The 13,193-nt window shown below is 41.9% G+C and overlaps 1 protein-coding gene across 1 annotated transcript; it reads left to right on the top strand.

Moving 5' to 3' along the window:
* Positions 1-1,957: 1,957 nt before the first annotated feature.
* Positions 1,958-12,718, top strand: SLC25A19 (solute carrier family 25 member 19). The gene is made up of 7 exons (XM_032209448.1): positions 1,958-2,558; positions 2,850-3,039; positions 4,582-4,737; positions 5,588-5,758; positions 7,740-7,923; positions 8,198-8,328; positions 9,710-12,718. Exons 2-7 carry the CDS (start codon positions 2,908-2,910, stop codon positions 9,908-9,910), a joined length of 975 nt encoding a protein of 324 aa, XP_032065339.1. The 5' UTR covers positions 1,958-2,558; positions 2,850-2,907; the 3' UTR covers positions 9,911-12,718.
* The last annotated feature ends 475 nt before the right edge of the window (positions 12,719-13,193 follow it).

Below are 13,193 nucleotides of genomic sequence, written 5' to 3'. Positions count from 1 at the left end.
ATGTGGTGATTTTGATTTGCACTTTCCCCCAAACTTGGCATCTTCAGATGGCATTGGATTTCAACTCTTTCTTATAACATCAGCTCTTATTAAAATCAAACACAGTTGCAGAGTACCAGGTTCAGCTACACAAATTATGCATAGCTAAATACTATTTTTTTGTACCTAACCTGGAGTTAAGAATAAAAACTCAAACTCTGATAGGATAAGATTGGGACTGCTTGTTGAAGTAGCTTCACCAGGCATTACAAACGGTGGAAACAACAGGTTTTGGTGGGAGGCAGTGTTCCCTCTACGGGTGCGCGGACACACACATGGAAAGTAAACACCGCGCAGCAGTTTCTAACTGCCGTGCAGTGTAATTTGCCCGACACGGACTGCAGTCTGCAGAGTGGCTGCACAATCGCGATTGAAACCCCCTCCAGCTAAACAGGAGTCTTGAGGTGTAGCAGGGCAGCAAAGTGACTGGGTTGAGGACTTGAGGTGGCTCGGGATTCCTGGAGCAACTATTTAGAGGGAACATTGCCCACAGCTGCCTTTGCACAAGTTTAAGAAGGCTAAATTTGCCTCGTTGGGGGGGGGGGGGAGTGAGTGATTGGCTGAAACTCGCTGAAAGAAAGTTCCGTGTCTTTCTGATCCGCATGATTAATTCAGCCTCTGAGATAAACGCATTGTGTGAAAGCAGCCGGCTATCTCTTCCTCTCCAGCATCCGTGCCTCGATTAATACATAAACGTCCACAAGGGGTGGGGGTGGGGGCTGGTCGCGAACCAAGAACGAGCCAAATAAGCCGAGCGTGGGTTGCTCCGCAGAGAGCAACCCACGCTCAAGAGAAACGGCGGCAGTGACGCAACAAGGTAGAAAGTGAAGGCTGTTTCTCTTGATGCTACCCACCTGAGGCTCACATTGGCAAATCCAGGGCGGCACGGCAGCGATCCTAGACTCCCACCTAGAGCGTGCACGCCATAGAATCCAAATGCAGAAAGCAGGATCTGTTTCCTTGTGCATCTCTCTCTTTCAAAGAAAATCTTCCTTGTTCTACCTCTCCTGGCTGCAATCTCATCTATCTTTGAGTCTCCAACTGGTCAAGTGACATCACGTGATATTTGATAACTCATTGGGATTTTCAAAGCCATTGAGAATATTTTTGCTTTTAAGCTAATTACACTTCCTATCTGTCAGTTTATCTGTGCAATTTTGTTGGATATTTTGGGTCACTAGTTACTATCATTAGTTATATGCAGAATTGTCTCCCAGAGCTCAGTAGTAATAGGTTACTGAAGCCACCTGTATAGAGAGGAACAAATTGCCACAATTTTTTAAGCAATCAGCAAACATTGTTGAACAGACAGGCAATAAATCCTTGAGTTTACAAATTAATGATGGAAGAAAACTGTTAGATGTGAATGAGACTTTATGCATGGGGATTTTAATCATTTTACTCATTTAAAATAGCAAATTGCATATAATATATTAAAATGAAGTATATCAAGTGAAATTCATTAAAATGAAGTATATCAAACATTTACTATTTTAATATTGCTAGTATTAAGTGCCATTTATATATTCATTTCAAAGCTCTTTTTTATTTAATCCAAAATGAGTTTAAAAAGATAATTGTGGTGAGTTTGCTTTTGAACAAATATTTCTAAATTTATTCGTTTACAATTTTTAAATTTTTATTAGTTTGATTTGATATAACACTGATTTCGTTGTTGTCTTGGGTGACATCTGTGAAAAAAATTCAGGTGCTCAGGCATGAAAATGTGCCGCTCAAACACTATACTTTTCCACCCACACTGAAAAAAAATTAGAGGGAACATTGGTGGGAGGGTAATAGCGTTCTGTGCAACTTCGGTGTTTAGTCATGCCAGCCACATGATCACGGAGACTTCTTTGGACAGCGCTGGCTCTTTGGCTTAGAAATGGAGATGAGCACCGCTCCCTAGAGTCGGAAACAACTATCACATATGTGCGAGGGGAACCTTTACCCTTACCTTTATGTGGAGTGGGGGCAGGGAAAAGGCGTCTTCAAAAAGTTGCTCATACTGCCAAGCCTTAATAAAAAGCGCACAAGAAACAGGGAATTTTACACACCTCCCTTCTTTCTCATCCCTGCAACTAGAACATCGGAAAGGTTTGCTTTCCAGAGAAATTGAGACTTTTTTTACCGAAGATCGTCGACGAGAATAAATGACCGGGGAGTGGCGTCCAGCAGGATCTGTATTTTAGTTCTTCTCCGGGTTGTGCGGTTTCTTTGGCTATTTTTAAAGAAAGCTATCCCAGTCCACTTAAAATGCGTCCACCTGTGCCCGTTCATCAGAGCCTTTTTAAAAGAAAAACCTTCGCTTCCCCCTTTTCTCCCGCCTCCCTCCTCAGGCGTCACAGCATCGCAGACTACATTTCCCAGAGAGCCCGGCGGCTGCCATGCAAAGCGAGAGCCGCGTGAGGTCGTCCTTCAAGACCTGCCGCCAGGTCCTCGGGCGGAGCCGACTTGAATCCTCGCCAAGCGTCCGATTGGTCGCCGCGTTCCCTTTGCCGTGGGAAGCCGTGCTCTGGGTGAGCCTCGCTGGAGCCGAAGGAGGGTCCCGGGGAGGGAGGGTCGCGGGTCGCAGAGTGTCTATTTTGCAAGGCAGCCACAAAATTAGCCGCCGGGCAGGCTGATGGAGGAGACGACGCGTGCTCGGTTCACGGTCACGCAGAGTCGGCGCGGGGCTCTTCAGTGCCGCAAGGAATGCAACTTTAACCATGCTCAGAGGCACTGTTTTCTCTTTGTAAAGACAACCCCCCCCCCCGGGGGGGTGTCTCAGCTGTAGCTTAAGCTCCCCCCCCCACTTTCTTTGCCTCTAGTGTTGGTGCCCGCAGGGGAACTCGTGCATGGAGAGCAAGGTCCGTAAACCTGGTAGGGATGGTTGGCTATGATCCGGATTCCGAGTGTAGCTCCCTGTCGACTCTGAAGGTAGCAGCGGCAGGATCCGCTTCCGGATTGGTCACTCGGGCAATGATCGGCCCTTTTGATGTGCTGAAGATTCGATTTCAGGTATTCTCTTTATGACGTTGGATCAACCAGAAGAAGGTGGTTGAAGGTGGACCCTCCGTTCTTCTATCTAAGGAGCTGATTTGGCCATTAGCTTTGCATTTCCAGAAGTTCTTTAATTTAATGACAGAGCCTGCTATTTTCCCCCCTCTGCTGCTTGCATAATGTTTGCTTCAAGACAGAAACGCAGCTGAAGATTTTTTTTTAATTTCGTCAAGCATGGATTAGATAACATATAAGTATAACCATGATTATGAATACAGGAAGTGGATACGAATACAAGGGAATATTAAGATAGGGTCGGTAGGCATCTGGTGTGCTTATGCACACCCCTTAAAAGACCTCTTAGGAATGGGGTGAGGTCGAAGGTAGACAGTCTAAGGTTAAAGTTTCGGGGGTTTGGGGAAGAAACCACAGAGTCAGGTATTCAGGTAAAGGAACAGAAGGTGGTTCTTCAGTTGAAGGCACTGATGCAGCAATCCAGAGCTACTATAGTAGTTCTGATAGGTATATGGAATCGGAGGCAGGTGGCTTCTAGGGGAAGGTAGAAGGCAATCTTTCCTGATGTATCTGGTTTTTGAGATGGACTTCCACCAGCATCTGAGGAATGACTTCCTGCCTGAGCTAGCATCGCTGCTTCTCTGCTTGTATTGTGCAACTTAGTGTAGTGGTTTTCCTTGGGTGTTGCAGCTTTGGTAAGGAAGCCCGATGATTATTACCTAGGGCTTTTTGAAGGTTTGCCTTTTTACTCCAGGGTTTGTTTTTTGAAAAAAAAATATGTTGGCCCCTTTAAAAGATGATTAACTTTTTCTTTCTGTATATTCTAAGCTTTGGGGAAGATGTTGTAGTCTAATATTTTCCCTTTCTAATTGGCACAACATTTGGGATGAACCTTCTGAAATTAGAGGCCAGTGTTGTATGTTCAACCTTCCAGGTGATAGAAGTTGCTGGAAGGCTAGGTTGGGTCTATGCCTATTCTAAAGTAGCAAAGTAATTGCAGGTCCTCAACCTACTACCCCACTTGAGGCCAGAATTTATGTTGCTAAGTGAGAAATTTGCTAAGAGAGGTTTTGCCCCATTTTATGACTTTTCTTGCCACATTTGTTAAGTGAATTGGTGCAATTGTTAAATTAGTAACACGGTTGTTAAATGAATCTGGCTTCCCCATTGACTTTGCTTGTTAGAAGGTCAAAAAAGATGATCACATGACATCTGGACACTGCAACTTTCATAAATATGAACCAGTTGTCAAGCATCTGAATGTAAATGACGATTTTGCTGCAGCAGTCATAAGTGTAAATAAAAAAGTTACTTTTATCAGTGCCCTTGTAACTTTAAACAGTCTTTAAATGAACGGTTGTAAGTCAATGACTACCTGTATTTATATATTTCCTGCCAGGATAAATAGTGATTATTTCCAGATAAATAAGTATATATCAGACAATATCACACTTTCTGATGATAAATATCATGGCCCTAAGATATTTTGGAGACTTAAATTTTCCAGATAAGAATTAGAAATTTACTCATGCTGTCATTTTTCAGCTTCAGATAGAGCAGCTTTCCTCCAAAAATCCACATGCGAAGTATCATGGTATCTGGCAGGCTGCTGGTAAAATTTTTCAGGAGGAAGGGGTCACTGCATTTTGGAAAGGTCATGTCCCCGCTCAACTTCTTTCCATCACATATGGGGCTGTGCAGGTGAGAATCAAACAATATTTTATCTATTAAGCCTGAAAACTGACAATTTTCTTAACTTCCAGAGTGATCTGTTTAGCTGCCTTCTTATATTTCTTTTCAAAAACTGACTTTTTAAAAAATTAATATGACGCAATTGAGTTGTTAATATGGAATGTTATGACTCTGGGACTAAAGATTTATTCTTAGCAAAACTTGGGATTTCATATTAACTTTTCTTTGTGTACTTTCTGTTCAGGTAATAAGTTAATTTAAGTAATTTTAAATACTAATTCAGAATCTCCATGTTTTCACAAGAGTAATATCCTATTTTCTTTTGTCCAGTCTTTGTGCTCTGTCAATCCCTCTCTTAGAGCCCAAAAAACTCTTTGCTGTATTTTTCCTGCTACTTTTCATCCCAGATCCTGAAATGCAAAATAAAATCTGTTGATTTTTGCCAAATGATGAGAAGCACAGCAGCTGCCTCTTCTTGTTTTGATTATTTAATTATGTTGGATACTAGTTTGTAAACTGATATAATTCTGAGGAGTTTAAGTTCTTTCTCAAATGTTGGATATGTTCACGTAGAATGCTAACAGTATAAATTGAGGCAGGGTTTGCCCAGTTATTAAGGTTCAGATTTTTGCACTTTCAGAGACATCTACCATCCTAAATCCTATAAATGAAATAAGTGAAAAAATGATTCAGGCATAAAAAAAATAGTAATTAATGAATTACTTCAGAGCTGTAAAACCTGAATTTTTGGACCACATGCATTAACAGAAATTATTCTTTGAAAAAAATCCTTGTGTGATTGGTGGCTCTCCTAAATCAAATATGTGCATTTCTGATTGTTTTGGTTTTCTTTTCCCAGTTTGTCAGCTTTGAATTTCTGACAAAGCTGGTGCACCATGGCACAACTTACGATGCCCGTGATTTCACTGTACACTTTATCTGTGGTGGACTGTCTGCTTGTGCTGCTACTATGACAGTTCAGCCCCTTGACACGTTGCGCACACGCTTGGCTGCCCAAGGAGAACCGAAGGTAAGAGATGGATGAAAGATTTACCACCCAGATTAATTCTGCTCTTGCTACTTGGAGAATATTCTGGTTCCTTACTTTACACCAACAGTATTTATTTAATGAAATGACACCATTCTGACTTGTTTCCTACTTAGAGTCTTAGGGCAACAGAGATTAATGCATTTATTATGGTATAAGCTTTCATAAGAGGAGCTGTCCTCTTTATGTGTCACAAGATTCTTGGTTGATCTGTCAGGGAACCGACAGGCAAGGCTAGGAGGAGTCCTTGGGGCTGAGGGAGAAATAAGTATGCAGAGTCCCAAAGGGTGAAGGTCACGTGATAGGGACAAGTGAGGGGAAGTCTTTGATAAACAGCTGCATCTTGAGAAAAGCTATAATCCTGATAGGGAAGCAACCTGTCAAATAGGCAACCACCATCCATCAAGATGTACAGTATGTGGGAATTAGATCAATATGACTTATTTACCAAAGCAGAGTTATTTTGGCTTAACATGTTTGAAACCAGCCATTTTAGTGTGCAGTATTCAGATGCAAAGTGGGAGAGATGTCAAGGTCTCTTTATCTGTCAACAGCTCTGTAAAAGAAGTCACTCTTCACCTAAGAAAATATGTGTTTTAACTTAAGACACTCCTTATTCTAAAACACGTTAAATTTCCCCTCAGACGTTAAGTTTTCTGTGGGAACAGTCTTTGCTTCTCTTACACAAATTTGAAATTCTGTGCTCAGAAATGCTTACTTCTGCACAGAAAAAGTATTATGGCTGCAGAATAAGCTATGCAAGTCTATATACTGTTGTGCAGATAGGCATCATAGAAACCGTTCTTTGCATAATAGATCATTTTGCTTTTCAGTACCCCGTTGAGAGGCAGCTGCATGGGAGGAGCAAAGGGTAGCATGGGCATTGTCTGGTCATGACAAAAAGTCACAGGGCCTTTGCTGCCAGAGATCTATGCCTGGCACATGGGAGAGGGGCTTCCCTGAGATCAGTCTTTAGAAAATCCATAGGGATGCTTCTCTCTCTCTCTCTCTCTCTCTCTCTCTCTCTCTCTCTCTCCCTCCCTCCCTCCCTCCCTCCCTCCCTCCCTCCCTCCCTCTCTCTCTCTCTCTCTCTCTCTCTCTCCCCCCTCCCTCCCTCCCTCCCTCCCTCCCTCCCTCCCTCTCTCTCTCTCTCTCTCTCTCTCTCTCTCGTTAAGCTTTTAACTGGTTATTGTGATGTGTTTTCGAAGCTTTATATTCTTTTTAAAAAATTCTTAGTCAACTGGAGTGCTCTTCAGAGGAGAAAAATGAATGATAATAGCCATACTGCTAGGATCTTCCAATATATTAAAATGTCTTATGTTCTTGAGAAGAACTCAATGACTATGAAGGCCAACAGCAGTTAATGCAGGGGTGAAATTCAGCAGGTTCTGACAGGTTCTGCAGAAACAGTAGTGGAAATTTTGAGTAGTTCGGCGAACCGGCAAAGACCACATCTAGCTAGCCCCAGAGTGGGGTGGGAATGGAGATTTTGCAATATCCTTCCCCCAGGTTGGGGAGGGAATGGGGATTTTGCAGTATTCTTCCCCTACCATACCCACCAAATCACGCTCACCAAACCAGACCACGCCCACCAAGTCACGCCCACAGAACTGGTAGCAAAAAAAATTGAATTTCACCACGAAGCTAATGAACTGATACCTGTGATTTCACATGTTGTGCCTATGATAATAACGCCTTTAAGAACATCAAACAACAACATCTGCCTATCTCGGGTCCTTGGGAAGGATTCAATAGGTGGAGAAAAATGCCAAATCCAGTCTAAACATATAATGATGACCAAAAGTGTTAAGGGACAGATAGATAACCATTTTTGGTAACTAGCAGGAGTGGCACCTCTTAATAGTTGGAGCTTTTTGACAGCATAGCTGAAATCTGGCTTCTATACTGAGAGCAAAATTTGCATCATGGTCAAAGAAAGATGCTCCTCCTTAAATTGTTTTAGATTTACAGGAACCTTCGCCACGCTGTGGTCAGCATGTACCAGAAGGAAGGGCTGCTGACTTTCTATAGGGGACTGACCCCAACCATTATTGCCATTGTTCCTTATGCCGGCTTCCAGTTTTCCTTCTACAGTCTCCTGAAGAGGGTGTACAACTGGATTGCTCCAAGAGAAGAGATGAAGAAAGGTTGGTGCCAATGGTGGAGCTGGGCAGGGAAAAGGGGGCAGGTCTAAGTTGGGCTTAGAAAGTCTGCTGCCTCAATGTTGGAAATCAGTTGGCGGCAAAACTGTAAGTGTGAAATCAGTAAGTAAATAGGAACCCATTGAGAGCTTTTTCATAAAGATAACCCTACCCCTGTGACTTGGGCTTTTCCTGTGTTGGCCAGTCCAGGGCTTTGAAGGGCAGGATCAGTGTTAGCTTTGGAGTGCTTCCCTCCACTTCTAACCTCTTGGTTTTTCAGGTAATATTAAAAACTTAGTGTGCGGCAGCTGTGCTGGTGTCCTCAGCAAAACCCTGACCTATCCCTTTGACTTGTTCAAGAAGCGGCTGCAAGTGGGTGGCTTTGAACAAGCCAGGGCGGCCTTTGGGCAGGTGAGAGGGGATTTGGCTTGTGGAAATCTTTATTGTCCCCCTTCCTCTTTTTCTGTGCCAAGTATATCAGGCAGTAGTGTGTATCTGCTGAAACAACCAGACTTTCCCTTTTTATGCAAATAAAATGAATGAGGAGTTCTGCCTCACCTGTTCTCCTGCCCTTATTTTAGTCTTTCTCAACCATGTCATGTCCAGGTGTGTGGACTTCAACTCACAGAATTCTCCTCAATGGCCATGTGGGCTGTGGGATTCTGGGAGTCGAAGTCCCACCCACCTGGAAGTTGCTACGGTTGGGAAACACTGCCTTTGATGAAGACATTACTAGAAGTATGTTCTGCCCACCACTGAGAACTTGTGGCTTTGATGCTTGTAGCTTCCAAGTTAATGCTGGATGCATTGCTTGTAATGGAGCCATTGCTGCCCCCTCCCCCTGGCCATTTCTAGATGAGAACCTGGAACTGATGCTTTCCCTCCTCCCCCTTTCTCCTGTTCCATGCAGAATGGTGGAGTTTATAACATTGTGTTTTTGCTCGGCTTGCAGTTGAATGAACTACAGTTTGTGCAAACCACAGTTGCCCATATTTTGACATAGATTGCTTTGTTATACACAGAGCCTGGTATTTTAAATTGTGTGTGAAGAAGAGAAGAAGAAGCAGTGGGAGCACCTGAACTCAAGGCTTTTCACATCTTGTTCATGTAATAATAAGGCACAACCTATATTTGCCTTTAGTTGGTGCCCCCTTATTCAACCACCTTCTTTCAAAGTATTGCACATACACCCTTTCACAATAAAACTGTGTTATAAATGTTTGTGCTAAGTTTCTTTTTTGTTCAACAAGCCAGTTTTTGGTGGCTTTTTTCCCCCTAAATCTCAATCCATAGCTCTTAAGTATACTGCTCCTGATTCTTTTTTTCATTTTCTGTCTGGAGACCCATATGCATAATCTGGCTGTGCGGTGCTTCAGTTTCCATAAGAGAGCACGGACATAAACATTTCTTGCCATGACTTTCCCCCACAATTACATGAGACTGAATCATTGGTGGGTTCCTACCGGTTCAGACCAGTTTGGACAAACCGGTAGTGGTTTGGCGGCCTGAGTCCTTGGAACCAGCAGTGACCCAGGCCTGCCATGCCCCCGAAATGATTTCCCTGTTGGAGCCATTGGCGCCACCATCTTGTTTTTCAGTTCTGAGCATGCACAGAACAATTGTAATTGCACTGGGCATGCGTGCACGCAAAGCGTGCACACGAGCAAACCAGCAGTAGTGCCAGCCGGAACCCACCCCTGGACTGAATCCAATGTCCTGTTATGTCTAGGAGAAAAGACTTTGTACCCAGCCTGAATCTCTACTCTGGTTCACTCACTTCTTGTGTCTGCAGGTTCGAACATACACTAGCATCATGGACTGTGCCCGACAGATAATCATCGATGAGGGACCCAGGGGATTCTTCAAGGGCCTCTCCCCAAGCTTGCTGAAGGCTGCTTTCTCCACAGGCTTCACCTTTTTCTGGTATGAGCTCTTTTGCAATCTTCTGCTAACAATGCAAAACTCCGGTGGTTCCAAGAAGCAAGAAGGCTAATGTAAGCAAGGGTTGCTGCCTGCCTCCAGTGGATGTTCTTGGAGTGTAATTCTGGCAGCTGCAGTCATCATTGTCGGAGACTGAAGAGTGAGGCATGGCATATGGGATTGGAGAGTCGAGACAAGTGACTCTTTGGCCAAGCCCACAATGCACATCGCTTGTTGGTTTGGTTCAAAACAGAAACGGTGGCTCACCCCAACACTTGCTCAGGTTGTCTCGTTAGTCTGCAGCTGCTGCATTTGTGAGTCTTGATGAGGTTCATCATCAAGGCCTCTGAAGATCTTTGTTGCAAAGGTGTAAGGTGTGTCTACTTTTTCTATTGTTTCACAACAGAGAGTTTGAATCAGACCCCAGTTCACATATCAAAAAAACCCTTTTGTGACCCTGGAAACTTGGTACCCTTAAACCGAACCATATATTGATACTGGATGGTCAGACTCCTCCAGCATGGGCAATTTGCAAAGTCTGTGATAAGCTGGAGGTCCTGGCATTCAGTAGTGCCAATGGGACATTTGCTTAATAGACAAATACCTGCCTTGGCCATTCAGCCCGGCAGTAAAAATGCAATAGCTGTTTTGTCAGGTGATTCCCCCAATCCCTTGTCTCTTGGCCGAGGTTCTTGCAGGCCTTGTGATTTTGCAGTGTTTCATTAATGAGTCTCTGGAAATTATCTGTTGCCAAAAACCTAAAGAAAGTAGAGGAAGCTCTGCATGTATAGCTTTCCCTTCTCTGTTAGCAGGGCAATTAGTGTTCATGATTCCTCTTGCCCTGCTCATGCATAAATATATTTTGCCACTACTCCAAATTAAAAATAGAGGGCAAGCATATAAGGGACCTTTAAATTAAGACACTTATAGTTTTGCACTATCGACTTCTCCCTTCTTCCTAAAACACACATGCTGGATCTAAATTCTTAAGAAGTTTTCATTTTAAATTCTTCCATTTTGAATCAAAGTGATGAAAAAAATAGTGTTGACTATACAGGTCAGTTTCATTTTGTGATAGGATACATCTTTTAAATTATTGTAATGATTTTCTTAAACAATGTTATCCCCTGATGTTATCCCCCCCCCCTGCCAAAAAAGCCCTTTAATAACAAAGGATAATTTTTTTCAGCAAACTCTTTAACATTTAGTGAAAAAGGAGTTGAAGAAGACCATTTACCTGGCTGAATTTGGCCAATTTTATATATGATGAAAGCTATAAAGGAAATTAATCGATTGATGCGATCTTGTCGAAGTTTACTCAGAAATAAATTCCACTATGCACATTTAGAATTGCAGCCTTTACTTTCCAAGTATTGATAGATTTCTCATTTCCTGGTACATACTCTGTATTTTCATTAAAAAGTTCACAGCAATTGAGTAAGTAAATTTGCTTTAAGGCGTTGTTCTCCCAAGTTGAATATTCTTGGACAAATTCAGTTTTGCTTGATATAAAATATATGAGTTGTCATAGTCCCAGTTTCACACACAGGAAGATTCTTTCCCCATTTTTTATGCACTTATCTGTAAAATGTAAATGTTAAAAGCATAAAAATAATGTATATTTATTTATTTAGATATTTTTTGTACTCTATAACCTTTGCATGGTATCTCGGGAAAAAGCAACCTGACAGGATAAGAAGAGTTGGGAAATCACCAATTTTCTTACAACAATGAAATTGATTTCCACTCCATGACCTCCTTTCAGCATAAGACAATCCACATTCAGATATAGTACTAAGTTGAAGGTACTGTAGTAATACACAAGAACACTCCAGTTTGATATATACCTGATAGATATATAAGCAAAGCTTCTGAAAAGAGAGAGGTTTAAAAAAATAGATTTGTTTCCAGCAGTATCTGCAAATTATTTTTATAAAACTTCCAGTACTGGCAGGATGGATTTTAATTCTTTTGGTATCAAACCATGCTGAATCAGTAGGATCAGAACCGTTGATGTTTGGAAGCACAGAGACAGCAAACAGGAAAGTTTCAAGTTATTTTCTTTTGCTTACCTACTGGGTCAGGTTGTTCCCTGTACTCTTATCTGTATTTATTTTCATAAGAGCTGTGAAAGTCACATTCCAGCTACATTGCACACCATTGGAACAGCCCTGATTTGTGCAAACTTTGCTTTATGTACCCTAAGAACAAAGGTTGCTTGTATCTCTCTGAAATGTTTGTTTTGGACAGGTGGGTTCTCTTCCCAAAGTGTTCATAGGCCTTTCCTTCTTTTGTTGTCTAAGATTGGAATTGCTGATTCAGATTCTTTCTAAAGTGCACTTGGGAAGGATTGGCTCCTTTATCAAAAGGCAAACAACAGGTTCACCAGAAGCGCAGCAACAACTGTCCTTGACATGTTTTTTATTTATTATTTCATTTATCAAATTTTGAAGCCATTGGCTCCTTAATGAATCTGGATAGATTGCAGACAAAAGACAATAAATATGAATAAGAACACTACTGACTAGACCAGTGTTTCTCAACCTTGATAACTTTAAAATGGGTGAACTTCAACTCCCATAATCCCCCAGCCAGCTTTCTCCCAGAATTTCCCTGCCCCAGCATGGTGGTTGAATAATTATGGGAATTGAAGTCCACCCATCTTAAAATTGTCAAGCAGGCAAGCATGAAGTCACAGCCTTCCAAAGAAAGAAGGAGCACTTCACATTTGTAGTCTCCAAATATAAGCTGGGTCACTTATCTTTCAGTTCTCCTCTATCCTTTAGTGCCTCCTTCAATCTGCTTCCTCAAATATGTTAATTTGAAGATATTGTGCCTTATGACGGTGCCAAAATCAGTGTATACTTTAATACTTCAGTGTTTACAAGACAACATAACATTGCCAGGTCAGCAGTCAGCAGGTCTCTCTCCAAACCTCCAAAATGGTTGATGGTTATTAGCTGGGCGCCTATGCCAATGAGAACCCAGTACAGATTTGTACTCCTAGTACTGTAATCTAAATGATCTTTGTTGACATCTAGGGTTGTGCAAGGTTTCAGATTCCATTACTGAGATTTTTGTTCACTCCCTGTGTTTAACATGAATGCTTAATCTATAACACTGTATCTGTATTTTTCATATAAAGAGTTTTTTGTGTGAGGCTGAGACAGTTTGGACCATCCAGTTTTCTAGCATAGAACATGTGTCTGTCTTGAAAGAAAAATAAATATATAAATATATTTATCATAAATTTGTGGATTCTTTTTTTCTTTTTGCAATCACAACACACTTCTTCTGAGAATTCAATGGAGGTAAGGCAAGTAAACATCCCTTTTCATTGTACTGCACCTAAACAG

Source organism: Thamnophis elegans, chromosome 2 (assembly GCF_009769535.1).
Source record: "Thamnophis elegans isolate rThaEle1 chromosome 2, rThaEle1.pri, whole genome shotgun sequence".
Lineage (NCBI taxonomy): Eukaryota > Metazoa > Chordata > Lepidosauria > Squamata > Colubridae > Thamnophis > Thamnophis elegans.
The sequence above is the reverse complement of the archived record's forward strand: the minus strand, read 5'-3'. Positions and strand labels throughout refer to the sequence as shown.